This window comes from Curcuma longa, chromosome 10 (genome assembly GCF_044706935.1).
Source record: "Curcuma longa cultivar G26 ecotype Majalengka, Jawa Barat chromosome 10, ITB_CL_G26_1.1, whole genome shotgun sequence".
Taxonomy (NCBI): Eukaryota; Viridiplantae; Streptophyta; class Magnoliopsida; order Zingiberales; family Zingiberaceae; genus Curcuma; species Curcuma longa.
The window spans coordinates 5447330-5472262 of NC_133870.1; the positions used below are offsets into that span (position 1 = coordinate 5447330).

The 24933-nt window shown below is 39.1% G+C and overlaps 4 protein-coding genes across 5 annotated transcripts; 2 read left to right on the top strand and 2 right to left on the bottom strand.

The window, feature by feature from the left end:
* The first annotated feature begins 9561 nt into the window (after positions 1-9561).
* On the top strand, positions 9562-11506 carry LOC141835723 (polyol transporter 5-like). Its single transcript, XM_074723094.1, has 2 exons — positions 9562-9786; positions 9899-11506. The coding sequence occupies exons 1-2, from the start codon at positions 9651-9653 to the stop codon at positions 11323-11325; spliced, it is 1563 nt and encodes a 520-aa protein (XP_074579195.1). The 5' UTR covers positions 9562-9650; the 3' UTR covers positions 11326-11506.
* Positions 11507-11650: 144 nt separating this feature from the next.
* On the bottom strand, positions 11651-13315 carry LOC141835724 (cytokinin riboside 5'-monophosphate phosphoribohydrolase LOG7-like). The gene is made up of 2 exons (XM_074723097.1): positions 13052-13315; positions 11651-12351 (listed from the first exon to the last, which is right to left on the bottom strand). Exon 2 carries the CDS (start codon positions 12269-12271, stop codon positions 11651-11653), a length of 621 nt encoding a protein of 206 aa, XP_074579198.1. The 5' UTR covers positions 12272-12351; positions 13052-13315.
* A 6913-nt stretch (positions 13316-20228) lies between these two features.
* On the top strand, positions 20229-21969 carry LOC141836197 (putative serine/threonine-protein kinase WNK11). 2 transcript variants are annotated; one of them, XM_074723632.1, is made up of 4 exons: positions 20229-20296; positions 20393-20537; positions 20633-21153; positions 21320-21969. In XM_074723632.1, exons 3-4 carry the CDS (start codon positions 20650-20652, stop codon positions 21782-21784), a joined length of 969 nt encoding a protein of 322 aa, XP_074579733.1. In that variant the 5' UTR covers positions 20229-20296; positions 20393-20537; positions 20633-20649; the 3' UTR covers positions 21785-21969. The 2 variants fall into 2 exon arrangements, with proteins under 2 accessions (XP_074579733.1, XP_074579734.1); XM_074723633.1 differs by lacking the exons at positions 20229-20296; positions 20393-20537 and having other exon boundaries at positions 20621-21153.
* Positions 21970-23335: 1366 nt separating this feature from the next.
* Positions 23336-24915, bottom strand: LOC141836196 (cytochrome b561 and DOMON domain-containing protein At2g04850). Its single transcript, XM_074723631.1, has 2 exons — positions 24842-24915; positions 23336-24696 (listed from the first exon to the last, which is right to left on the bottom strand). Exon 2 carries the CDS (start codon positions 24530-24532, stop codon positions 23336-23338), a length of 1197 nt encoding a protein of 398 aa, XP_074579732.1. The 5' UTR covers positions 24533-24696; positions 24842-24915.
* Between the last annotated feature and the right edge of the window lie 18 nt (positions 24916-24933).

Genomic DNA, 24933 nt, shown 5'->3' on the forward strand with positions numbered 1-24933 from the left:
CTTGTAATCATCTGCAAATACAAGTGAATATATGTTTTGCAATAAATTAATTAATGATATATTCATGCATTAGTGAAAATAGAAACTTGTTCACAGACTTATCAACTGGAACATATATCAAATCATAGAAATATTAATGGATGATCCAAAAAGGAGATTCGATTCCTCGCACTGGATTTTATTGAAATGGTAACAGTTTATATGTTTTGTGCAAGAGGATATGAAAATTTTATTATTATTTTTGATAATTTTTATTCTTTTGTATTTTAAGATTTTGGGTCTATTGATGATTTTTAAGATTTAAAATTTGTTAAGATTTTTTTTTTTATTGTTGGGAATTTTTTTCCTTTTGATTCTAACGTTTTCCTTTTTCTTTGCCTCTTAAGATTTTGAATATATTTAAATAATTATTTAGTTAATATTTAGTGTGAAATTTTTGATTTAATAATATTTTTGATAGTGTCGTTTATTTCTTATTTACTGATATTCTACCGAATCAATAATATTAGAAGATTATTTTCAACGTTCGCAATCAATCAATAAAATCAATACTGCCCATAGGATAATTGCTATCCTTCAATTGATATTAAAGCTCTTTGAAAAAAGATGGATCTGTTATGACCTCAGCGACCCCCTAGAACTAACTCCACAAATATGGAGAAAAATAAATTTAGGTACACAAACAAGAAGCATCGTCCTAAGTTCTCTTATCTTAATTCTGCTTTCACTTTTAAAAACTCCTATCATAATTGCAAAAACCATGGTCGAAAGGAGCGACATGGAGATATTGGATTTCCAATTAGTTTTCTAAGTCTTAGATCAAAGAATTCATTGATTAGTTTAACGAAGTGGAGAAGAATTTTTTATTATGAGAAAGTATTTGATCGTGTGAAAGTGAAATTGGTTTGTTATCAAACTTAGAGGTCAAACATCCACATGGTGAGAGTAATTATGATGCTCACGTCACTGACAAGGTAGAGCCTGTTGGTGCAATCAACCTCAGGTCAATGTTGACCAAGTTGGTCAATCTCGGTTTGACTCGAGTTGGATTTTGATGTTTGATCAATGTGTTGATTAGGTGTCAAGTAAGTCTAGGTTGACTGAATACTTGACGGTGGGAAGTCCAAGAGGGTCGAGGAGCGAGCTCTTGGCATGAGAAAACCCTTACAGGGTAAGACAAATGGAGGAAAATCCTTGCGGATAAGGAGACCGGACGTGAGACAAAAAGGAAGTCCAAGAGGGTCGAGGAGCGAGCTCTTGGCATGAGAAAGTCCTTACAGGGTAAGATAAATAGAGGAAAATCCTTGCGGGTAAGAAGACCTGACGTAAGGCAAAAGGGAAATCCAAGAGGGTCGAGGAGCGAGCTCTTGGTACGGGAAAGTCCTTACGGTGTAAGGCAAATGAAGATCAAGAAGGTCGACGATCATACTCTTGATCAAGCGAGGAAAGAATACGGTAAGACTTCATTTCAGCTACTTAATCCTGAAATCAGTCAACTGGCATGGTAGGTCCAGTCGACTAATAGTAGGTTATTATGCCTGATACTTTGCTTTAGTTGAATGATAATCACACCAGTCGAGTCAGTTTCTCTGATCAATCGACTGATATTGTTTCAGAAGCAAACAGAAGAGAATCGACTGGACTGGTTCTCCACATCATTTGATTGACATCAATAGACTCGACTGAATCCTTGCATCAGTTGACTGTCTCTGTTTCGGAAGTAAACAGAATGGAAATTGACTCGACTGATCATTCACATCAGTCGACTGATAGCATAACAGTCGACTAATGGGAAAAATCAGTCGACTGGGATTTGAAATTCCAACAAAATCAGACATGACTTTAGCAGTTCAGTGGTCGTTTTCTGACATTGACCAAATCAGTCGACTAGCATGGTAAAACCAGTCGACTGATGACATAAAAAACTGAACCTGTTTAAATGGTGAAGAGCTAGACGTGGAGGGCTTCACCCATGACTGTTTTTGCTCCAAGTCTTTGTGCTATAGTGATCAAGAAACCTGCTGGTGTTCATCTATAAAACTTGGAGCAATCTCTTGAAGAAGAAGAAGCATACTCATCACGTTTTGTGTAATTTCTACTCTTCTTCTTCCTTGTATTATTTGGCTATTTTTGTACAACTTGTAATCTGTTGTAAGAAGGTTTCTCCGCCTTCGAGATTCGTCCGAGAATGAGAGGATATAGTGGAAGAGTGAGCTGAGTGAAGATCCTTGGATTAGTCGCCTCAAGAAGGCGGATACCATGTAAATCCCTCGTATTAGCATTGTTGAGTTGAGAGACTGTGTAACAAGAATACTTCATCGACAAAAGTTCAAATTTGTTCAAGTGGAGCTATTCAACCCCTCTTCTAGCTCATAAGGTCCTAACAAAGCCAAGATCATAGATTGGGAGAAGATGAAAGATCATTTTCTTCCCTTTGAATATACTTAATCTCTATCTCAGTAACTTAATACATTGAGACAGGATGCAAGTTCCAAACATATCTTAGTTGATGAAAAGTCACATAATCGAAAGTCAATGATTATGAGCAAACAAAACCGTTGGTCAACTCATCCTCAAGATTTGCATTCTATCAAGCAATCATCACAAGATAAAAATTTATTGATTGAGAAAGATATGAGATCGAGGCAACTAATGAGCCAATGTATCACAATGATGAGATTGACAAGGTATTTTATGATGATGACCATGAGACCTTAGTCGTTTGCGAGAGTCTGCTGACTCCGAAAGGGAATTCAGAGGATGATGACAAAAGTGGGATGATCAAAAATAGAGATGTTGCAGATTCGAAAGATATTTCTCAACTTTCTAAATCTCGTAGTGGTTGATTTTGTGGATGCTTCTTCAATTGTTGGAAAAGAAAGGAAATATTTTGAGGTCTACTGAACTTCTTCAAACCAGATAAAATATTGGTTACGTTAATAGCTTTGAACTAGCGAATCAGGTGATGATGGAAGCAAAGGAAATAAATTTATTGCCTGATACTTCTCCAAACAGTGCTCCACAACCTTTTATTCCTTTACTTGCTCCTTCCCCTATGGCAACACCATTACAGGACTACAAAATTATCAAGACAATATTCAGATATTCAACATATTCTTGGAAGTCAGGGTGTCACTAGTGACCTTCATCCTTCATGATATTTGTTCCATCCACTCTTCTAACCTCTCTGAAGGATCCTGCCCTATTAATGATACCATTGGGTTTGAGAGTGTTGTAGACTCTTCTAAACTCCTTGTTGCATGTTCAAAGGATGCTACTGTGAATGAATGTTGCAGACAAATCTATAAAAGTGTCATGCAAAAAAGCTTGTCTTGAAAGATAATTTGGAGGAAGAATTTGATCAGATGATTTCAAACCAGAGAGGTATGATTCTATTCCAAAAGAAATTCCTGACGCAAAAGAGAAAAAGTCTGACACGTGAGATGTGGATGAGGATGGAATATGGAAACCATCGAAAGATTCGAAGCCAAAATACAAGGGACCATGGAAACGAAGGAGGATCAAGAACCCAAACTACAAAGGGAAATGGAATATCCTGTAGATTGATAATCCTAAGTTTGAGGATTTTGACAACGGAATGGTGAACCACTTCGTGCAGGAGTTTAGGAAGCACAAGCGCAATCAAAGGATATTGGAAGCATATTTAAAATTAAAGGACATCAGTGGAAATCCAAAAAGGGCTCTATGGCGGCTCAGAATGACTTATGAGAGAACCAAGAGGACTCTCTCCTCCACTGCACGGATCACTCTCGAAATTGCTTCCCTGTTTGAGGGCATCGACTTCTACTCCACGATTGCCTGAGCTCGATTTGAGGAGCTCAACATTAACTCATTCACGAAGTACATAGAGCTGGTGGAGAAGTCCTTGTGGGACGTAAAGATGGACAAGAGAAGAATCCACGATGTAAAGATTCTCAAAGTCCAGCAATTGCTAGTAGATTTTACTAATTTGATGTTAGAGGATCTTTCTCCTAAACTACCACCTAATACTATTTTAAACTTGAGGATGAATTCAACTCGAGATGAGATGATATAGGAGGATCTGAATATTTTATTACTATTTGATTTTTTAATTTTTTGATAAATTTTATTTTATTTTTATATTTAGAGTATTTTTATAATTTTAATTTTTTATATTTTAGAATTTTTTTTATCCATTTAGAGTTTTTAGGGTTTAGAATCTGTTAAAATTTTTTCTGAAATTTTCTTTTCTTTTATATTTTAGGATTTTAAATTTATTTAAATAATTATTTAGTTGCTATTTAAGGATGAAAATTTTGATTTAATAATATTTTTGACAGTATCATTTATTTTTTTTATTTCTTAATATTCCTGCAAATTAAATTAACATCTTTTAAAAAATTATTTTCAACACTTACAGTCGATCAATAAAATCAATAATATCTGCAATAAAATTATTATGCTCGACATTATTTTATTTATTGATGGATTTTACGACATGAAGTTAAATAATGAGAATTAGATCCCGATAACTACCACTTAGACGACGAGTCTGTTCACCGTCGCATCCTCGACTGACAAAAAAATTATCAATTTATGATCAAATTAATTTTGTTGATCAAAATAAAATTTGATTGTTAAATAAAGACAAATGAATGATGGAGCAAAGATGTCGTTAATTTTTTTCCATTTCAATTTATATTTTATTATTTTTATTATTTTTAAAATAGATCGTTATTTTGTTCGTTATTGATTTTTAAAACCGTAAAATAATGACTGATCAGTCATTAATTTTTCGACTTTACTCTAATTTATGATCGAAATAAAATTTGATCGTACATTAACATTTTTTATCGCAAATAATGATAGAGCAAAGATACTTTATCGCTAATTTTTATTTTATTTGTTTTTATCATTAATGATCAATTTAAAAAATTGAATGATAAGCGGTAGGGCTTTTCCATGAGTCTTTTCTAATTACTATTTTAATGATTTTAAATTTCATATAACACAATGTGATTCAGACACCCTAACTAATAATTAAGGTGTTTGTGTAAAATGATTTAGCAACATCACTACCAGACAGACTTGACGAAATCATTGAGGTGGATTATCCTACTTTACCCATAAAGATGTTAGTATTATTCAAATATTCATAGTATAATCTAACCTCAAGAACTGATACGAGTGTATATTCTTTTTCTTTTGCAAAAAAAAAAAGTTAGTTGAAGTCAATGCAAATATAAGATACAATAAGTTTGAATATTTCATTTTCGTAGTACATGCGGGACATGTTTTCTATGTTAAGAAGAAGATCTAGTAAATGACTAGTAGTCTGTCGAATGAAGTCTTAGTCAATCATAGAAATGTCAAGTTCCATTATAACCCACAATCATGATGCATTTTAGAATGAGGAAGCAAAGAAATATTCAATTGATTCATGAATTTAAACTACATCTTAGTGAGTTATTTGTAGATATAAATATTACTTATGAGGAATTATATGATAAAGAAATGTTCGGTGAAGAGTTTGATGTACTAATGAAGTTAGGCCCTCAATGACTTAGAAATTATTAATGTCTATGATTCAAATTATGCTGACGATTAAAATTGTAGGATTGAAAACTAACTATGATATTGTAGTTTTTTAAAAATTAATTATTTCTTTCGTGATGTTTTTTTTTTAAAATTTGCCATCAATGTATTTTTGATATCATGTATGAGAGTAATAGTTAAGATGATGTTAAAATTGAGTAAATGTAAGATACATGTAGCAAATCCAACTTGCATGTAAACCTAACTATATCAAACATGTCGAATATAGTTTGTATTGATAATCTAATGTTAATCATTTATTTTAAAATACTTGACGTTTTTGGGGGTATGTCAATTCTGATTATTCCACGACTTTATTATTTGTTTGTTGTACAAAAAAAACTTTTTGAACGTCCGGTAGAAACCGATTTCGCTAAAGAAAAAGCTTTACTGCAGCTAAATTTCCTTTTTTTCTTCCAAATATTTTTATGAATACGTTTTTGACATAGAAGTACGTTTTTTGTATAAACTTGTGTGTTTGAATGACATTTGAAACTAGTATGTGTAATAATGTGATTTCCTAAGTATCATCATGACAAATCCCACACAAGAATAAGTTGATGATCGAATTGTGCTGAAAGTAATTGATGATAAGTATTTTTATTATATTTTAAATAATATTATTATCAATCCATTTTCATATAGTCTTTTTTTTATTATTTTAAACTATTTGAAGAATCTTTTTTTCATCAATTTAGATTATAAGATTAAAGAAGGACCATGAAAAATACTCATCCACTTCATGCATCTGAACATCCATGTTACCCCATATGTAAATCTGCTAATCCGTTAGGGTTTAGAAGCGTAAGGCTATATAAATAACGTTAGTAAGTGAAAAGAAGAAGATATGTTTACACTAATACTAACTTAAGTCTTCTAATCTTTTATATCTTGGAGTACGTGTGATGACTTAGGCATTAGAACAGTCTCGTCAGGACAACTCCCGACGAGCCCTCTAACCTATGTTATTCCTCACAGAGTCGATCATGTTACAAGAAGAAGACATCCTCAACGATCATAAATGAGGCGACATATTTCTAGCATATTATTTTGGCAATGTATGTGAAAACATAAGTGAAAGATGTTGTGAAATGCTAAAACAAAGAGATAAGAAAAGGGTCTAGGGTCGCTTCTGAAATTGGGGGTTTTCGATCCCTATCTTCTCCAAAATATCCTCTTCAGCCTTCGAACTTCCGGAGGATCCAGTGTCTTCACTTTCATATAATGTATCTCTATTTGTTCAATCATGGTTTAGAGTCTGATACATTGAGTTCATCCATTTCTCCTCATTCTAGTTTTTAAAAAAAAATTTACTCGTATTCAGATCTTACCTATCCAACTAATTTTGAAGATAGATGATATTTTCTTTTCCATCAGATAAATTCAAAAGTATAAGTGACTCTACGTCGATTCTTTATCCAATAATTAACGTCTTAGATTTTTTATTCTATTAAAAGAAAAAATTTTACAGTGTATCGTAACTAAGATTTAAATAGTTGATTAATCTACTAATATCTTGCTATTGTATCATGCTTGGGTAGATATAATCAGGGGCAAATAATCTTCCTCTTTGATTTATTTATTAGATAAATTTAAAATATAATTACACATATTCAAAAATTGAATTTTAAAAGATTATTCGATTTTTTTTTCAATATTATTTTTAAGTGTTTAATCATTCCACCCCACCGGAAGTGGATGAGACAAACTGATTCGCGTGGGTGATTAGAATTAAAGGTCAAAGATGACTGCGTGCGTCAATTAAACATTCTGTTCAATGAGATTTCGACGTGTGTATAAAATTACACTAATTAAATTTGTCCGTCTCTAAGTGAATTGGAATTGATATGTATGATAAATTCAGGTGGATTGATCAATTCGGATTCGCGACCCTTACTTCTTCAGTATAAAGGTAGAATTCATCATCTTAGCAGATCTGATATCGAACTCACGACCATCTATAAAGAGGTAAATTGAGAAGCTACAGTTGACCTTCAACCCTTACAAGTCATGCAATGATGAAATTGAATTAGTTCGCTGATCGAAAAATTTATCTTTATCTAAAATTTAATATAAAAATAAAAAATTTAATAGATTCATGAATTTCACTCATCTAATCCACAACTAAATTTAAAATTTTTAATATTTTTAATAGATTTGTGAATTAAATCCACTTAATTTGTAATTAAAAATAAAAATTATATAGATCCGTCTTTCTTTTAGAGATTTAACAATTCATCGACGGACACTTTCAGGGTATGATTGAGTTGGTTAATACGAGACAGATTTATTGAAACGACCGAAATAATACTCTCCTTCATAATGGTTAACTGTAATTTTCTAATTTACCTTCTCGCAGATAATTTTGAAATAGATTATGTGAGATCATTTAGAGACGGAGTCATGTCAGGACTATCCTGAGCTATAACCTAGCCCTTGCATGGCTCCAGCTGCATTGGAAAGCATGACTTGTTTGAAATTTAAACTAGTAAAAATGATTAAATAATATAATATTAAATTATAATATAATATTGTTTATTAAAATTAATTTTTAAAAAATTTTATGACTATTTTATTCTTAACTATTAATCAAATATTATACTTAATAAATAAATGAATTAAATCATCGAACACGAAGTGAAGATGTTGATTTAAAATCAGATTATAGTTAAACAAAATTTATCGGTAGGTGCGAAGATAAGGAATATGTTGGTCCAAGTTGGAATTGATTTAGATTTGATTTAGTAAAGTTATGGTCGAACCAAATTTAATTAGATTAAATCGGTTTGATCCATTTAAAATGAGTAAGGAAATTTTTAAGACTTTTTTTTATTCTCTTCCAAGTACACAGCAACTTGCACCTATATCTCATACGCAAGCCTCCACGTGCCAATTTTTCTTCTGAGCTTCCACTTGCGGTCACAACTACTCTCTCCGTGGCTAGACCCTTTCCCCTAGAGATGTAGTTGTTGACATGACAACCCTCGGTTGCGACTGTCATGACCGGATCAACAAATCCTCTACACCAATGTACCCTTACGAGTTCCATCTACGCCAGAGGCGAGCAATTGTGGATTGAGATCCTACGAGATAAGCTCAAGCACGACCTTGTGCTGTACTCGCGGACCGACTACATCTACTTGACTGTCAGTAACATGCTCTCTAATACCGCATCAGTGGCCAGGCCTTCCACCATGGCCCTCAAATTTCTAGCGTCTATGAATTAGATATCATTACCGGTAAATTAATTTAACAATTTCATAAATAAAGAAAAAATTCATTCAATAAAAATTTAAAATTAGATGAAATATGGGAAAAAAATAAGATGGTAACATGCTTGCATGAAGTGAACTCAGACCTCTTGACAGACTCGGCTAACTTGAGATTAGCTCAACCCAGCTCTCGTTCTTAGATTCGTCCTTAAGATCGTTGGAACGATGAATTCTATCTTTTATTGGAGTAATTCATCGACGGATCTGTTCAAATCCGTCTCGTTATAAAATTTTAATGAAATGATCCGTATCACAGTACTTGATCTGTTTGAGTGTTCCAACTCTACAAGACAAAAACTCCTTAAATGATGGCCATCCAGCGCCATGTCCACAATCAACCTTTACCTTTGTCTTCTTTATCTGACTGAGCATCTTCTCTAGTCCACAAGTCAAAGCAAGTAGCCATCAGCCATTTTGCATACCACACAGTCGCGCCGCTCTGCAGCCTGCAACGATTCGATGACGACGCGAAGGAGATAACGCTCTCCCACCCCACCGTTTGCTCCCGAGTCCACGCACGTGCTAGCCGGCTTTTCATAATCAACTGGACGTACACAGCTGTTGTTTGTGCTGCTGCAACGCAAGGTGAAGCCATGCCCTGAGCAGCAGAAGGCCTGGCCCTCAATTATTTGAGCAGGTAGTGCAGTGTTAATTCTAAATGATCAGCAGTAAGAATTCACAGACCTTCTTGGTCTATTTAAACCCAGCTCACCACGCCACTCCACTCCACCATGCTTCCTATTATCGATTAGCTAGGAAATTAAGGTCTCTCATTTAATTCTCTTAATTTCTCTACTGAGTATGGGGGAAAAGAAAGAGGATGGTGAGCAGTTGTCGTCGGTGGAGAAGATGGCGGCGCCGCCGAAGCAAGGCCGCAACATGTACGCCATGGGCTGCATCATGCTCGCGTCCTTGGCCACCATCCTGTTGGGCTATGGTACGTACGTGCATGTTACCATCATGTTCTTAATTTCTGTTTTGTCATCGGCTTTAATTTGATTCTTGGTGGTAGTCTGTGATCGAATGTTTCTGTTTGGGGATTGAATCAGATATCGGAGTGATGAGCGGAGCTCAAAAGTTCATACAAAGAGAGCTCCACATCAGCGACACGCAGGTGGAGATTCTAATCGGCATCCTTAATCTCTACTCTCTCGTCGGTTCCTTCGCCGCCGGATTCACCTCCGACTGGATCGGCCGCCGGTACACGATCGTCTTCGCGGCCGCCATCTTCTTCGCTGGTGCGCTGCTCATGGGCTTCGCCATGAATTATGCTTTTCTCATGTTCGGCCGCTTCGTCGCCGGCATCGGCGTTGGATATGCGGCTATAATCGCCCTCACCTACAACGCCGAGATCGCCCCTGCCTCCTGCCGCGGCTTCCTCACTTCCTTCCCGGAGATCTTCATCAACGTCGGCATCCTCCTAGGATACATCTCCAACTACGCCTTCTCCCATCTCCGGCAGTCCCTCGGGTGGCGATTCATGCTCGGCGTCGGTGCCATCCCGTCGGTTTTTCTCGGCGTCGGAGTGCTCGCCATGCCGGAGTCGCCGCGGTGGCTCGTCATGCGCGGCCGCCTCGGCGACGCCAAGGAGGTTCTCGAGAAGACCTGCGACTCGCCGGAGGAAGCGCGGCTCCGTCTCGCCGACATCAAGCGGGCTGCCGGAATCCCGGAAGAATGCGACGACGACGTGGTGGCGGTCCCCAAGAAGAACAGAGAAAACAGGGGAGCCTGGAGGGAGCTGCTGCCGTGGCCGAGGCCGTCGGTGCGCCGCGTGCTGATCGCCGCCCTGGGGATCCACTTCTTCCAGCAGGCGTCGGGGATCGACTCGGTGGTGCTGTACAGTCCCCGGGTGTTCGAGGCCGCGGGGATCAAGTCTGACAACCCGCAGCTGGGGATGACGGTGGCCGTGGGGTTCACCAAGACTCTCTTAATCCTGGTGGCGACCTTCTTCGTAGACCGCGTGGGGAGGCGGCCGCTGCTGCTGGGGAGCTTCGCAGGGATGATCGCGTCGCTGGCGGGGCTGGGGATCGGGCTGACGGCCGTGGACAGGCACGGCGATGGAGAGCAGCCGCTCCAGTGGGCGGTGGCGCTCAGCATCAGCTCCACACTCGCGTACGTGTCGTTTTTCTCCATCGGCGCGGGCCCCATCACGTTAGTCTACAGCTCGGAGATCTTCCCGCTGCGCCTGCGGGCGCTGGGGGCCGCCATCGTGGCGGCCGTGAACCGGGTCACCAGCGGCGTCATCACCATGACCTTCATCTCGCTCTACAAGGCCATCACGCTGGGTGGCAGCTTCTTCTTGTACGCCGGAATCGCCGCGGTGGGATGGGTGTTCTTCTTCACATTCTTGCCAGAGACGCGGGGCAGGACGCTGGAGGAGATGCAGGAGCTCTTTGGGGAGGAAAAGAAGACGGCGGCGGCGGACAAGGGGAAGGAGGACACCACCGGAGTCGAAATGGTGAACGGCGGTAATTAGTACTAAGAAACTCAAGATCAATGAACTATTTCTCGCTGTAAACAGCAGCAAACAGGAACCTTTGGAATTTGAAACATTAAATCAACAGCCAATTCTGTATCCAGTTCTTGTAATCATCTGCAAATATAAGTCAATATTTTGCAAGAAATGGTGAATGCATTAATGAAAATTAGAAAGTTCACAGACTGGTCAACTGGAACATAAAAATCAAAGAAATGGATGTTCTTAATCCAAAAAGGTGATCGATTTCCCTCGCACAGGAATTTATTGAAATGGGTAACAGTTGCAGGTTTTGTTTATTCTGCTGCATGCAGCTGAATAAGAATTAGATCCCCGACGACTGCCACTCGGGTGCGAGTCTGCTCGCCACCGCGTCATCCACCGGCACGTACTCCTCCAGCTCCCGGAGGAGCCCTTGCGCGTCGCCGGCGCAGACGAAGAGACGGCGCTGGTGCGGCGCAATGAAGCCCTCGGCCACGGCCTTGTCGACGAGCGCCAGAAACGAGTCGAAGTAGCCGTCGACGTTGAGCAGGCCGACGGGCTTGGTGTGGATGCCCAGCTGCGCCCAGGTGATGACCTCGAGCAGCTCCTCCAGCGTCCCGTACCCGCCTGGCAGCGCCACGAAGGCGTCGGCGCTGCGGGCCATCTCCGCCTTCCGCTGGTGCATGTTCGCCACCACCCTCACCTCCCCGAATGTCTCCCCTGTTATCTCCTTCGCCATGAGCGACCGCGGGATGATCCCCACGACGTGGCCGCCTTCGGAGTGGACGGTGCGGGAGACCAAGCCCATGAGCCCGACGCTGCCGCCGCCGTACACGAGGTCCACCTTGCGGGTCACCAGTTCCCGGCCGAGCTCCAAGGCGGCGTCGCGGTAGCAGTCGCGATTCCCCGCGCTGCTGCCGCAGAACACGCACACACTCTTGAACCTCGACGCCGTCTCCACCATGGCCGCCGCCGTCGATTGACCTCCAGCACAGATCTGATGGAACAGCCACAGAGGTGGAAATTACAGATACGTAAACAATTCTGCAAGTAAAAAAGAGAGTTTCAAGCTCAAATTGTAAAGAAACTTATTTTGGAAAATATTAATCGATCATGCATTCATGCCTAGTTTAGAATTTGTTTCCAAATTGTCTCTTTGAGCAGATATAATTTTATATCTTTTTTATGCATTTTGAAGTTCTTTCTTTCCACTCTGGTCAAATTTATGAAAAATAAAATGGGAAAGTTGAATGCAATATAATTCTTTCATCATTTCCGTTCCCAATAAAGAAAAGAAAGTGATAAATTCATTCCTTTGCCAGATTATCAAACATTTCTTCCTATTTTACCATTCTTATCATGAAACTTCAGTACTCAAGGAAAATAATAATTCACAAAGATCCAAAGAATCACACAAATAAGAAGAATAATCTACAGCACAGGCATAAGCATATATCTACATCAAAAATGCCCTATTTCCTAAACCAAACCTCTAAATCATGAGCACACACTTAAAGAAACAGCAATACATCATCAGATTGGAATAGTTCAGCATAACTTCTTGTTTCAGTAGCAATTTTATTTTGATTAGCAATGATTTATTATTGTAGAGCTGGCAGCTAATCCTGTGTAAAAGTATCAATCAGTTCATCTACTTGAAAAGTACAGTAATCTTATGGTGTTCCTCACAACACATTAGAAGGTCATAAAGTTAGCACCATGAAAAAAGAATGGCATGACTTACCAAATGAGAAGAGTCATGAGGTCGGCCGAGCTTCAGCTAACGGCATGCTTTTGCATAGCTCGCACGCATGTCAGATCATTATCTTTTCTCACTTGATGTCTTGATAATTGTAGCATTGAACAAAACTAGTCAAAATTCTTAGAAGACATCTTCTTGCCTGAATTATGTCTGCCGGTGAGATTTACCATACATCTCTGGTAATGCATCTCCAGACTTAATCAACATGTTTGCTGTGTTCTCCATTTCTTGGATTTTTTTAGTGGCTTCAAAGCTGCGAAGAATTGTTGTATCATTTACCAATAAGAATGATGTTTCAAAAACTGAGAAGAGAAAACATGAAGCACATAGAGAACATGTAATTTGACCAAATCTAAAACAAAATGCAAGAAAGTTTTGGTAGACTAGTGGAGTCTTCATTTCTGCTTACACATGATTGAGTCATCTCAAAATGCTTAGAGGAACCAATTGATGGAGAGTACAAAAAATGAAAAATACCCATCCACTTCCGGCATCTGAACATCCATAAAGCAAGCATCGAATTTGTGAGGAGGCTAAAAGCCTTCTAATAGCTTCCTTTCCACAGTTTGCACATTGCACATGTAACTATCGCGCCAAACCTTGTCAGGGTACCAGCAGCAACTTTTTGGTTGACTAGGTTGTCATCAACAACTAGGATGTTTTTTTTCCTCTGAGAATACTTCGAAGCGCCATTGGTTTCATCTTGGTGTGCTGCCGTTTCTGCCCCATGCCTAGTGCTTTCTGAAGACAAACAACAATCATACTCAAGCGCAGTGGTTTCAGCATACCATCAACATATCCTGCCAACCTCCAGTCATAAACCTCATTGGGGCTTAGGGAAGTCGCTATCAGAAACATCTTTAGTTGATGTTCTTGGTGCATCACAACACCATTCTTCTGATATTCTGAAAGGAGTCATGGAAATGAAATGCCTGATCCCTCACCCCAAGCATCTTTGTCGACAAGAATCAGGTCTATACGACTCCTGCCACATAAGATAAAATACATTACAAGTACTTCTAATCGTAAGATTTAACAGCTTCCCAACCTTATGTATATTGAAAGGTCACAATTAGAAATTGGAACATATCTAATAGGTCCTTCTATTAATTGAAAACATAATGGAAGGTCATGATTGTATTTCAAATTCAGATTCTAGTAAAAGAGAATTCTAATGAGAATCATCGTAGAGTGGGAGAGATATCAGAAGGGCTAAGATGGTAACAGAAACAAACGAAGGAATCAATCTAACAATAGTGACTCCAGATCTCTTTAGGAACTTCTTGTTAGTTATCGAGTTGGGTTATTAAGCACATTAACAACATAAGGGCAAACTGTTTGTCAAACTTACTTCATTCATACCTGGTACTGCAAGAGTCAAATATGGTTTCAAGTGCAGTTTTTTGTTTAATTACAACCTCAACAAGTATTCCTAATCTTCACAAATGATACTTGATGATTCTAGCACGGATATATCTCCCATCAACAACCAATGCTCTCATACCTTGGAAATCTGATACAGAAGAGTCAGCATAATGCCTTTTTACATCTCCTGAACTTTTGCTTCCTTCCTTGAATACGGCAGTGAAAGAAAATGTACTACCAATTCCAGGCTGACTGTCGAAGCCAATTTCTCCTCCCATAAGATTTACCAAACATTTGCTAATGCTCAGACCATACCAGAGCCACCATATATCAATGAAGTAGAACTGTCAACTTACATGTGTGAAAATACGGCTTTGAGCATCTTGAGGTATCCCCACACCAATGTCTTCAACAGTGACTATCAAGTTAATAGCATTATCACCTTCAGTTGAAGATTTCAACAATGTAAAATTGTCCCAGATTTTTTGTTTATATACCACCTGACTCCCACTCAGTGTTTCACGGATGCCATCTACCACACTTTTTACTTCTTTGATATGATAAACTGAGACAAATGCATGCCCCTCTTCTGTGAACTGAACAACAACAACAGGATAATTGTCAGATTCCTCAGTAGTAGTAACTGGTAAGACAAAGTACAAATGATGCAACTTCCAGAATGTATACATATATCCCGATGTATGATAGTTGAGAAAATTACATCACCAATATTATCAGTGTCAGCCACAACAACAAACCATGTTTTTCCCAACTATTTGGAGGTTGGACACATGAATCTTCCCTTCAATTGATATTCAACACAAGACTACATCACTACTAATATCCAAATCAATTAAATCATTTTTTGTTGCACTAAATAGAGTTTCTGTCTTCTCCTCTCCACCCCTCACATCTTCAACTCTAATAATGCAACTTATCTAAATATAAAAATATTTGTCTCCTTTAAACTTATCCATCTCATCTCAATTTATTTCCTTTTTATTTTAAGTAGGTCTAACGAGTATAGAAATTTAAATTTTTATCAGTGAATTCAAATTCCAAGAGTAGAACCAACATTAAATGGGATGAAAGAAAGAAAAGCAGTTGGACCAGATGATATTCCAATAAAAGTATGGAAGCACATTAAAATATGATAAGTTCAATTAAAGAAGCAACTAGAATTGATCTCTGGTTGATATAGACAACATTACAATTTCATGCCTACTAGTTACTTTTCTTCTTGCCGATTTGAATATATCAAAAAGTGTAAAGCATCTCTAGATTATGAAGAAAAACTAAGAAAAAGAAAAAGCAGCTCTATTAGTTAAAGCTGGCGTTACTATTAGTTCTTGTCACTAATTTTGCAGTAAAATAACATGACACTCAAAAAAGAAGCTACAAGTAGTTATTGACCTCAGAAGTTCAACTAGTAAGCGTGACAAAGGGTTCAACAAACAGATACATGAATGTGAACAAAAATATCCTTACTCCTTGTACTTGATTTACAGAATTCCAAAAGCTAGCTAGTAATGGGCAAAATCTCCATAGTCACACCATATCATGTTTGAATTATAGACCAAATTGCAATGGACAAAAACCAATAGTTGGGTGCTTTGTTGCATAGACTTGCTTTGTTAAATGATTTAATTGGCACATCAACAACATTAAGAGATGACACTGCCAGCAAAATTTCAATTTCTAATTTTTCTAGCACTCCTGTTAAACAAATGAGTTAAATCATCTAGTAACAAATAAGAAAATTTATCTTTCGATAAGTTTGAGGTGCATGTTAGGCAAACATTGACATAAAGAGAGAGATATAATTGTAATTGAACACGCACAAGAGTATTTCTATATTGAACATAGATTTGAGAATCACTACCATACCGATAACAAGGAATCCTACAAAGACCCGGTAATTTATTTTTTCATATGAGGCAGTACTACTCAGTAAATGCAATGGAAGACTATCATAGATATTATTCTGATGTTTTGGTTAAACAAGTATAAGAGAAGGATTTACAATCCACGTTCTTGATTGTCATAAATCTCTTAAAATACACGTGCATATCTGTAAATATATAATAAAAGAATAGCCTTCAATGAGTTCCCAACGAGATTTGTAATGATCTGCATGAAAAAACACATTTCATCCTCCAGAACCCTAATCCGAAGTAACAAACAGCAAGAGGATCTAAAGAGGGGAAAACAAAATACATTTTCACTGCGAGCAAACAACTATACCCAAAATGCTATGCTCCAAACTGATTCAAGAATCTGTAAGATTTCGGATTAGGGAACTCGAGTGATCCGCGGCCAGATTTGCGTACCTGGAATGGAGCTAAAGTCTTCCAGGGCAAGGGACAGTGGAAACAGAAGATCGGGGAAAATGAGAGGAGAGGAGCAAAGTTGAGAGGGGAGATTTCAATCAATCGTAGTAGAAAAAAAGGGAATCTTGTTGACCCGTACCGAAATCGAATGTTTCGCCGTACAGTCCTTTCTTTAATTATTTCAAGCCTAGATATTATCTCAGCTCGTGTTTCTTGGTGCGGATGCTGAAGCAGGGGGTGCATACGGTAGTGGGCATCGCGCGACGACGGAGACGGATGGCGGGCAGTGGTGGAGACGGAGGATGGGATGGTGGAGCGAGGCGGCGGCGGGGGAGGACGGTGCATGCAGCGGTGGAGATGGGTTTAGGGCTTAGGGTTTTAGGAGATGGCGAGGTGGGAGCGAGGGGGCGAAGATGATGTTCCGGGTCAGGATCTGCATCGGAGACGAGAGACAGATCCGGAACCGATTCAAAATAAATAAATCTCAGTTAACTCTATTGATTATCTCTAGAGTGATCAGTCCGACCTCACGGGATCCGAAACCGACTCAAACTTATCCAGCACATGGTGCGAGCGATTACATACTAAACGATGACGACATACATGGGTAAAAAACGACAATATAAAAATAAAATATCTAAATAAATTAATTAATTTAAAAATTAATATTTTAAAATAAAATTAAAATTAAAATAAAATATATTTTTGAATTTCTTTCTCTTTATTTAAATCCCAAATCGAAATGTAAAATTTTTTAACGATTTATGAACATAAAAAAGGTAAAATTTACCTTTCTTTTTCCTTCCCCTCGTTAATTCACTTCATCCCAAATAAAAATCAAAATTCTTCTTTCTCTTATTTATCCTCTCTTCTCTTTCCCTCACTTCCTCCCAAATAAAATATAAATATATTCAAACAACTATCAACTCATATATCACTATTATTTGAATCAATTAAAATTAGTAACTATTAAATCATAGGATAATAATTCTATACATTGTGGCACCCTTTTATCATGAGCATTTTATTCTGAATAAAAACAGTTTCATTTTAACTTTGATTAATTTGAGAAAATATTTAATCAATTATAATTACTACCTAAAGGATGGTACAACTAAGGAATCATAGGTTTTGAGACATAATTAATATTTCAATTTGATTTTAAATTAAGTTGAGATGCTTAATGAACATATTCAGTCAACTAAGAGGCCTACACATGCATTCATAAAAAGGTTTGAATAGCTTAAAGATTTGATCGGTTGATTAATTAAATTTAATTAGTAGTTAGAAGATAGATAACATATTGTCTTATTCATTTGAGTTGATTAATTAGAATGATTGTCAATGGATTAAAAGATACAACAATTCGATTAGTATATTGTTTAATCGATTAGAGAGTTGATTATTGGGAGATAAAACTATATATAACCTTAATTAATTGCAAGCTAAAAAAAAAATTCTATTTCAACCATAATCGTTGAAAGTTAGAGCAATCAAAGAGCAAAAGATCCCTTACAATACAATGGTAGAGCAACTCATTGAAGCAACCTCTTGATATTTAATGACTCCATCTTCCAATTGACACCTTTAATATCCATAAAATTGCTATGAAGACTTTTTATTTTTTTCTTAAATAATTTCACTAGTTTTGATCAACATATATTATTATTATTATTAAAAATTCTACGGTTAATAATTGTTATAATATATGTATAAGTAAGATGAGTAATTGGTTAAAATCGAATGGACCGAATCGAACAAATTGAATTTTTTTTGGACAAACTAAACTTTACAAAAATCAAATAAATCAAACTAATAAAAATCAATTAATTCCATATTTATTAAATTAATAGGATAATCAGGGTTATGAATCGAGAGTATTCTAGAGTCGCAAGTCAAGAATAACAGTCGACTACTATTGATCAATTAAAGTTGTAAATCAAGAGTATTCTAAAGTCGAGAGTTGGGAATAATAGTGATGTATCAATCAATTACATTTAATCGATTTAATCAAATTTAAATTTAAAAATCAAAACAAAATCAAATAAATTGATATTTAAAAAAATAAAATAAAATAATAAATTAACTAAATCAAACTTTCAAATTCGGTTAAGTCGGTTATTTCGATTTAATCAAGATTTTATTCACTCTTATATACAAGTGGTAAAATATTTATTACAGTAATTACTAAACTTAATTAATTGTGATAAAGGTATTTGGGTGAAACTAATTAATGAAAAAGAAAAGTCTTTTAATTTTTGCCAATATTATAAAATGATAGCTAGCTAGCTAGCTAGTTAGGTAAAAGGGTAGATTAGTTTCATATTTAATTAATCAAAGGGGAATGGATTCAATGAATGCCCACCATTTTCCCTTGATCAAGTGCAATCTTAATGTATCATATGTGATGTTTCATGTGAGTCGCTAGCAAAGAGAAAAGATCTCGTAGCAATTAGATACATATTATATGGCCAAAATATGTGTCATTTTCCTTTTATTTTTTTTCCTTTCTAAGTAATGTGACAATCACACAAACAAATTAAAATATCTCATCTTTAATGTCAAAGGGGGAGGAATTTGTATCTTTAAAGATTTAGGAGTATTTAATGTTAGATCAGTTGGAATTTCTTAACGTCACCTCTTATTAGGAGTCCTCAATCATTCCTTTATGAAGATTCTATATGATACCACATAAATCTACTCTGATACCACTATTAGATCTGATAGAATCTATATATATCTCCATAACAGTATGATATTGTCCATTTTAGATTCACACTTTCATGATTTTATTTTTCAATTTTACCCAAAAAAACTTTATATCAATGAGATATTTTCTATCTTATAACCTTAAGATCTTTTCTATATATTTATAATATAAGACTTTAATTGTATCTCAACATTTAAATCTTAAGAGAAATTCATAATTGTTTTTACTTTGTACAAAAACTAATATATATTTAATAATTTAGATATTCAAATTCTTTGAACAATTAATACATCAGTTTCGTCTGGTCCCACGGAAAGTTTCCACTTATCCTTAGTTTTATTTGATAATTATGTCTTATAAATGATTAAATTCGATTCACATTTTATTTGGTTAAGCAATTAATCAACTTCAAGAAATAAATATTCTTTTTAATACGCTCACATAATTAGTAAATAGTCGAATATGTATATATTTTTTCTATATAGAATATTTTTTAATAGTGTTGAATCGTCGTTAAATTAAAAAATTCTGAAATTTTGGAAGGAAAATGAAAATTTCGCAGAAGAAAATTTGCATAAAACGGTCAGAAAGATAGGAAAGTACGGAAATAGCCCTGGAGGCGAGATCCGAAGTGAAAACCTGCGCCCGCCTTATAAATAGCGCCTCCACTAGGCCGCCTTTGCTTCCCCTCCATGTGGCCGGTGACTCTTCCGCCTCCTCTTCGGCGAGTGTACGCCCGCCTCCGTCGTTCGATCTCGCCGCCCTCGCTTCCAGCCCTCCGCCGCCGCAGCAGCCGCCGCGGGATCGATTTAAACCCCCTCGGTTCGGATTCCGATCTTCTGTGTTTGTTTGTTTCTTCGGTTCCGTTCATAAACTGTGATCTGTTCTTTCTGATTGTTTTTGTGTTGATTTTTGCAGGCTTCTGGCCACGATTTCCATGGCTCTGACGGACTTGCATCTCAAGGAATCGAGAAGCTCCTATTTCCTTGTGATCTGTTTCCTCTTGGTCTTCATCTGATCGCCATCCCTTTGCTCGAGATATTTCCCCCCTTTTTTGGTCCAGGTATGGATTTTGTTCTAGGGATTCAGGTTTTTGTTGATTTAGGGTTTCGGGAGATTTTCTATCGGTGTGTTTTCCGTCGATTGCAAAAATTTTAGGTTCTTTTTGTTCGAGGATGCCGTGCGTTAGGCCCGATCCGGCGGACAAAGATGCTGAGCCATTCGTGGAGATTGATCCCACCGGGAGGTACGGGAGATACGACGATTTGCTGGGCGCCGGTGCTGTGAAGCGGGTGTACCGTGGATTCGACCAGGAGGAGGGCATCGAAGTGGCGTGGAACCAGGTGAAGCTCAGGATCTTCAGGGAGGACCAGCCGATGATGGATCGGCTGTTCGCCGAGGTGCGGCTTCTGCGGTCGCTGCGGCACGAGAACATCATCACTCTGTACAGCGTGTGGACGGACGACGAGGGCAACACGCTCAATTTCATCACTGAGGTCTGCACCTCCGGCGACCTCCGCGAGTACCGGAAGAGGCATCGCCAGGTTTCGATCAAGGCTCTCAAGAAGTGGTCGCGCCAGATACTGATGGGCCTCGAGTATCTGCACAACCATGAGCCCTGCATCATCCACCGCGACCTCAACTGCTCCAACGTCTTCATCAATGGCAACGTCGGCCAGGTTCAATCCGCCATCCAATTCAATCCCATATTTTGCACTTCGATCTTACGAAAAAAGGATCTTTTGTGGGTGTTTTATCAGTGAAAATGATCGATCGCGTTGTTTGGAAATCGTTTTCCATCAATCTCATCATTTAGGTGATGATGGCTTTCCTCATGCTTTACAGGTGAAGATAGGGGACCTTGGGCTGGCAGCGATCGTCGGGAAGAGTCACGCAGCGCACTCCATTCTCGGCACGCCGGAGTTTATGGCGCCGGAGCTGTACGACGAGGACTACACGGAGCTAGTAGACATCTACTCGTTCGGGATGTGCGTGCTGGAGTTGGTGACGCGCGAGATCCCCTACAGCGAGTGCGACAGCGTCGCCAAGATCTACCGGAAGGTGACAGCGGGGGTGCGGCCGGCGGCCATGGACAAGGTCAAGGACCCCGAAGTCCGGGCCTTCATCGAGCGTTGCCTTGCCAAACCGCGCGCTCGCCCTTCCGCCTCCGAACTCCTCAGGGACCCGTTCTTCCTCGGCCTGTACGACGACTGCTACAACGCTGGCCTGCAGGAACCACTACCTCTTCCTCAGCCTCGCCCCCGGCCGGCGACAGACGCCGTCGCCATCTCCTCCCGCCGGATTGCATGAATGGATAACAACCATAATAAACAACTCTGACCAACTGCACATATTAGTTTGACCTCCTTTTTCTAGTTTAAATTTGGTTTCCAATCCGGTGTTGCTTCCGAGTATTGGATCCAGATTTGTTTACTTGTTGGTTTTCCTTGACTTAGTTAAGCTTGCTGTTTAGAAATTATTTGATTTGTTTTAATTTTTTCCCTTAATTATTTTTTAAATTCTTCTTCCCTTTAACACTCCGTTTGGACAGAAAATGAGAGAAGATTCATTATTAAAAAGAGAAGAGAAGGGAAGAAAAAGAAGAAAAATAAAATATTTATGTATTTTTTTTATTTAGAAGGGATGGAAGGTTATTAACGTAATTTATGTTACCTGTTTGAGAGAGAACTGAAGAAAAATGAAGATTAAATATATAGAATTATAAAAATACTTTTATTTCTTAAAAAATATAATGTATATAGAAGACGGATAGAAAATTATAAAATTTTATTAATATTATATGTAAAAGTTGAAATACAAAATGTCCTTGAAAAGATTTACAGCGAGGGTTGACATTGATGCTAATGTCGTAGAGTGTGAGCGGTTAGACAATGAGTGGTGATGGCGCACGTTGTGCGTTGTGTGAAGAGCGACGACGTAAAAATTAGATTTTTAAATAGATAAGTTAATTTGAGAATTAACATTTTAAAATAGGGATAAAATTACAATAAAATATTTTTAAGTTCTCTTTCCCCTTCTTTACATCTCAAATTGAAATGTAAGAAATTCTAACAATTCATGAATATGAAAAAGTAAAGTTTATCCTTCTCTCCCTTTCTTCTTTTTAACTCATTATATCCCAAACAATGATCAAAATTCTCCATCTCTTTAGTTATCTTTTCTTCTTCTTTCCTTACCTCCTCTCAAACAAAGCATAAGTAATTATGTTCTAGACTTATGCTTTGTTTACTTTGAGGTGTCTAAGAAGAAAAGGAATTTAAGATGGAAAACATATTAAAAAAAAAAGGAAATAGAATAGTTGCATAGGGTCACTCGTGGAGTCTAGAGGATTTCTAATGTTTCACATGTAGTCTATATTATCACATTAGAAGAAATGACCCAGAAAAGAAAAGAATGTAAAGACTTTGTATACTAAGAAAGTTAAAAGGATTTTATTTAAAGCTTGAATATTTGATTGAACTTGTGTAATATATGCATATACTTGAAAAGATTCGTTTAGTATATTTGAAGTTTCTTGTGTAAATTCGGTCGACGGATGAGAGTATTAGCGAAGCCAGATTCGAACTTTTATCCTCTTCTACAATTCTATTTCGTCGTAACCAACTCAGCTATATCCTAAGATAAGATTGTTTACTTGTAAAACCATAGAAAACAACACAATTTACTAAATTTGCTACACAAAATTGCGATCAAAATGTAAATTATTTCGAACACAATCAAGACTCCTCCAGGACTACAAAGATCTCGCCCGAAACATGGCATTAACAAATTAAAAGATCAAATATATTAGAAGAATAATCAAACTCCATTAATTTAATTATGCCTCAGTACGTAGTTTCCTTAGCCTACCAGCTTGGTCTCCGTCCGGCGTCGCCCCTCGTCGTCGTCGTCCTCAGACGCCGCCCTCCGGCAGAAGACCACCCACGAGTTCACCTCCAACGCGACGCAGACGCCCACCACCGTGGACAGCCCCAAGCAGTAGGCCAGCTTCCAGTACGACCTCCCCATGCCCATGACGTCGAACCCCTGGAAGACGTTGACCACCCCCACCACCACGCTGCCGTAGCCCACCAGGTGGTGGTACGACTTCCAGTACTTGCGGTACTTGTTGGTGGTCTTCGGCCGGAGCAGCAGCGCGGCCGACTGCAGCCCCCCGCCGACGACCGCCGCCACCCCCAGTCCCCGGTGCAGCCCGTACTCCACCCCCTCCGACCGCGCCCCCATCACGATGCCCATCGCGAACCCCGCCGCCCCCATCAGGTACCCGGCGATTTGCACCACCGCGTGCAGGTAGAACCACGACGGCCCGAGCGGCCGCCGGAGGTACCGCGCCACCGCGACCCCCGCCGGGAGGAGGATCCCCCAGGCGGCGGCGTTGAGGGCGGCGTGGGCGGAGCGGAGCGCCGCCTCCGAGGAAGGCGAGGGCCCCGCGGCCTCGGTGGCAGTGGAGACGATGTCGATCGTGATGCGGGAGGCGAGGTCGGCGGGGGATGTGGGGTGGATCGTCGGGGAGTAGCCCTGCACGTAGAGCCCCCTGTTCCAGACGAGGTGGAGGCGGGTGCGATTGGGGGAGAGCTTGAGAGTGGCGAAGATGTGGACGCCGGCGCCGGCGCTGACGACGCCTGCGTGCCGAAGGGCGGCGGCGGAGGAGAGGAGGTGAGGGCCGAAGGGGCGGGAGAACAAGGGGGACTGCTGGAGCTTCACGGAGGGGTCGAGGAAGAAAGGGAGGAGGATGAGTCCGCCGGAGGAAGGGTCGGAGAAGGCAGCGAGGACGCGAGCTCCGGTCATGGAAGGGGAGTCCGGGTTGAGGCCCCAGGCGACCCACCCGGAGGGGGAGATGAAGTCGCCAGAGAAGGCGAGGTCGAGGGTGGCGTTGCGGGCGTGGTAGGTCCAGGCCAAGGCGGCGCCTTGGGTGGCCAGACCGACGCACTTGGCGAAGGTTCTCCCGAAGACGGTGGCGGTGCAGCGGGAGGCGGCCGCGGGGATCGCCGGCGAGTGGAGGAGGACGGCGATGAGGAAGATGAAGGGCGATGACATGGTTGAAGGAGATCAGTGGAATGGGAGGACTGTGAGTTGAAGCTGAGGGAATAAGACAGTGCAGTGCCATGCAGTAACGTTGGCAATGGCTTGGCTTCCAAGTGAAGGCAACTAAACGTGGGAGGTGAGATCATGGTGGGTGCAATCGAGTGAGTTCCATGCTTCTAAAACAATTAAGAATGATTATTTCAGGATTAATTCAAGAATTACTATTGCCTTGCCTTCAAAGGAATGTGATATCTCGTTCATGTAAAGAAAAAAAAACAAAATAAAATTGAAGACATGAAATGGATAGTGAAGTAGTTTTACCTTGAAATGGTGGTGTGCATGTGAGCTGACTAGGTTTTGATTTTGGAAGACATCATCATGTACTTTCTCCAAATCAGTAACCTGCAGAGAGT

Coding starts and splice junctions, on each gene's coding strand:
- LOC141835723 (XM_074723094.1), top strand. CDS start 9,651: ATGGGGGAAAAGAAAGAGGATGGTGAGCAGTTGTCGTCGGTGGAGAAG. Junction 9,787..9,898: donor CACCATCCTGTTGGGCTATG/GTACGTACGTGC, acceptor GGATTGAATCAG/ATATCGGAGTGATGAGCGGA.
- LOC141835724 (XM_074723097.1), bottom strand. CDS start 12,271: ATGGTGGAGACGGCGTCGAGGTTCAAGAGTGTGTGCGTGTTCTGCGGC.
- LOC141836197 (XM_074723632.1), top strand. CDS start 20,650: ATGCCGTGCGTTAGGCCCGATCCGGCGGACAAAGATGCTGAGCCATTC. Junction 21,154..21,319: donor TCAATGGCAACGTCGGCCAG/GTTCAATCCGCC, acceptor CATGCTTTACAG/GTGAAGATAGGGGACCTTGG.
- LOC141836196 (XM_074723631.1), bottom strand. CDS start 24,532: ATGTCATCGCCCTTCATCTTCCTCATCGCCGTCCTCCTCCACTCGCCG.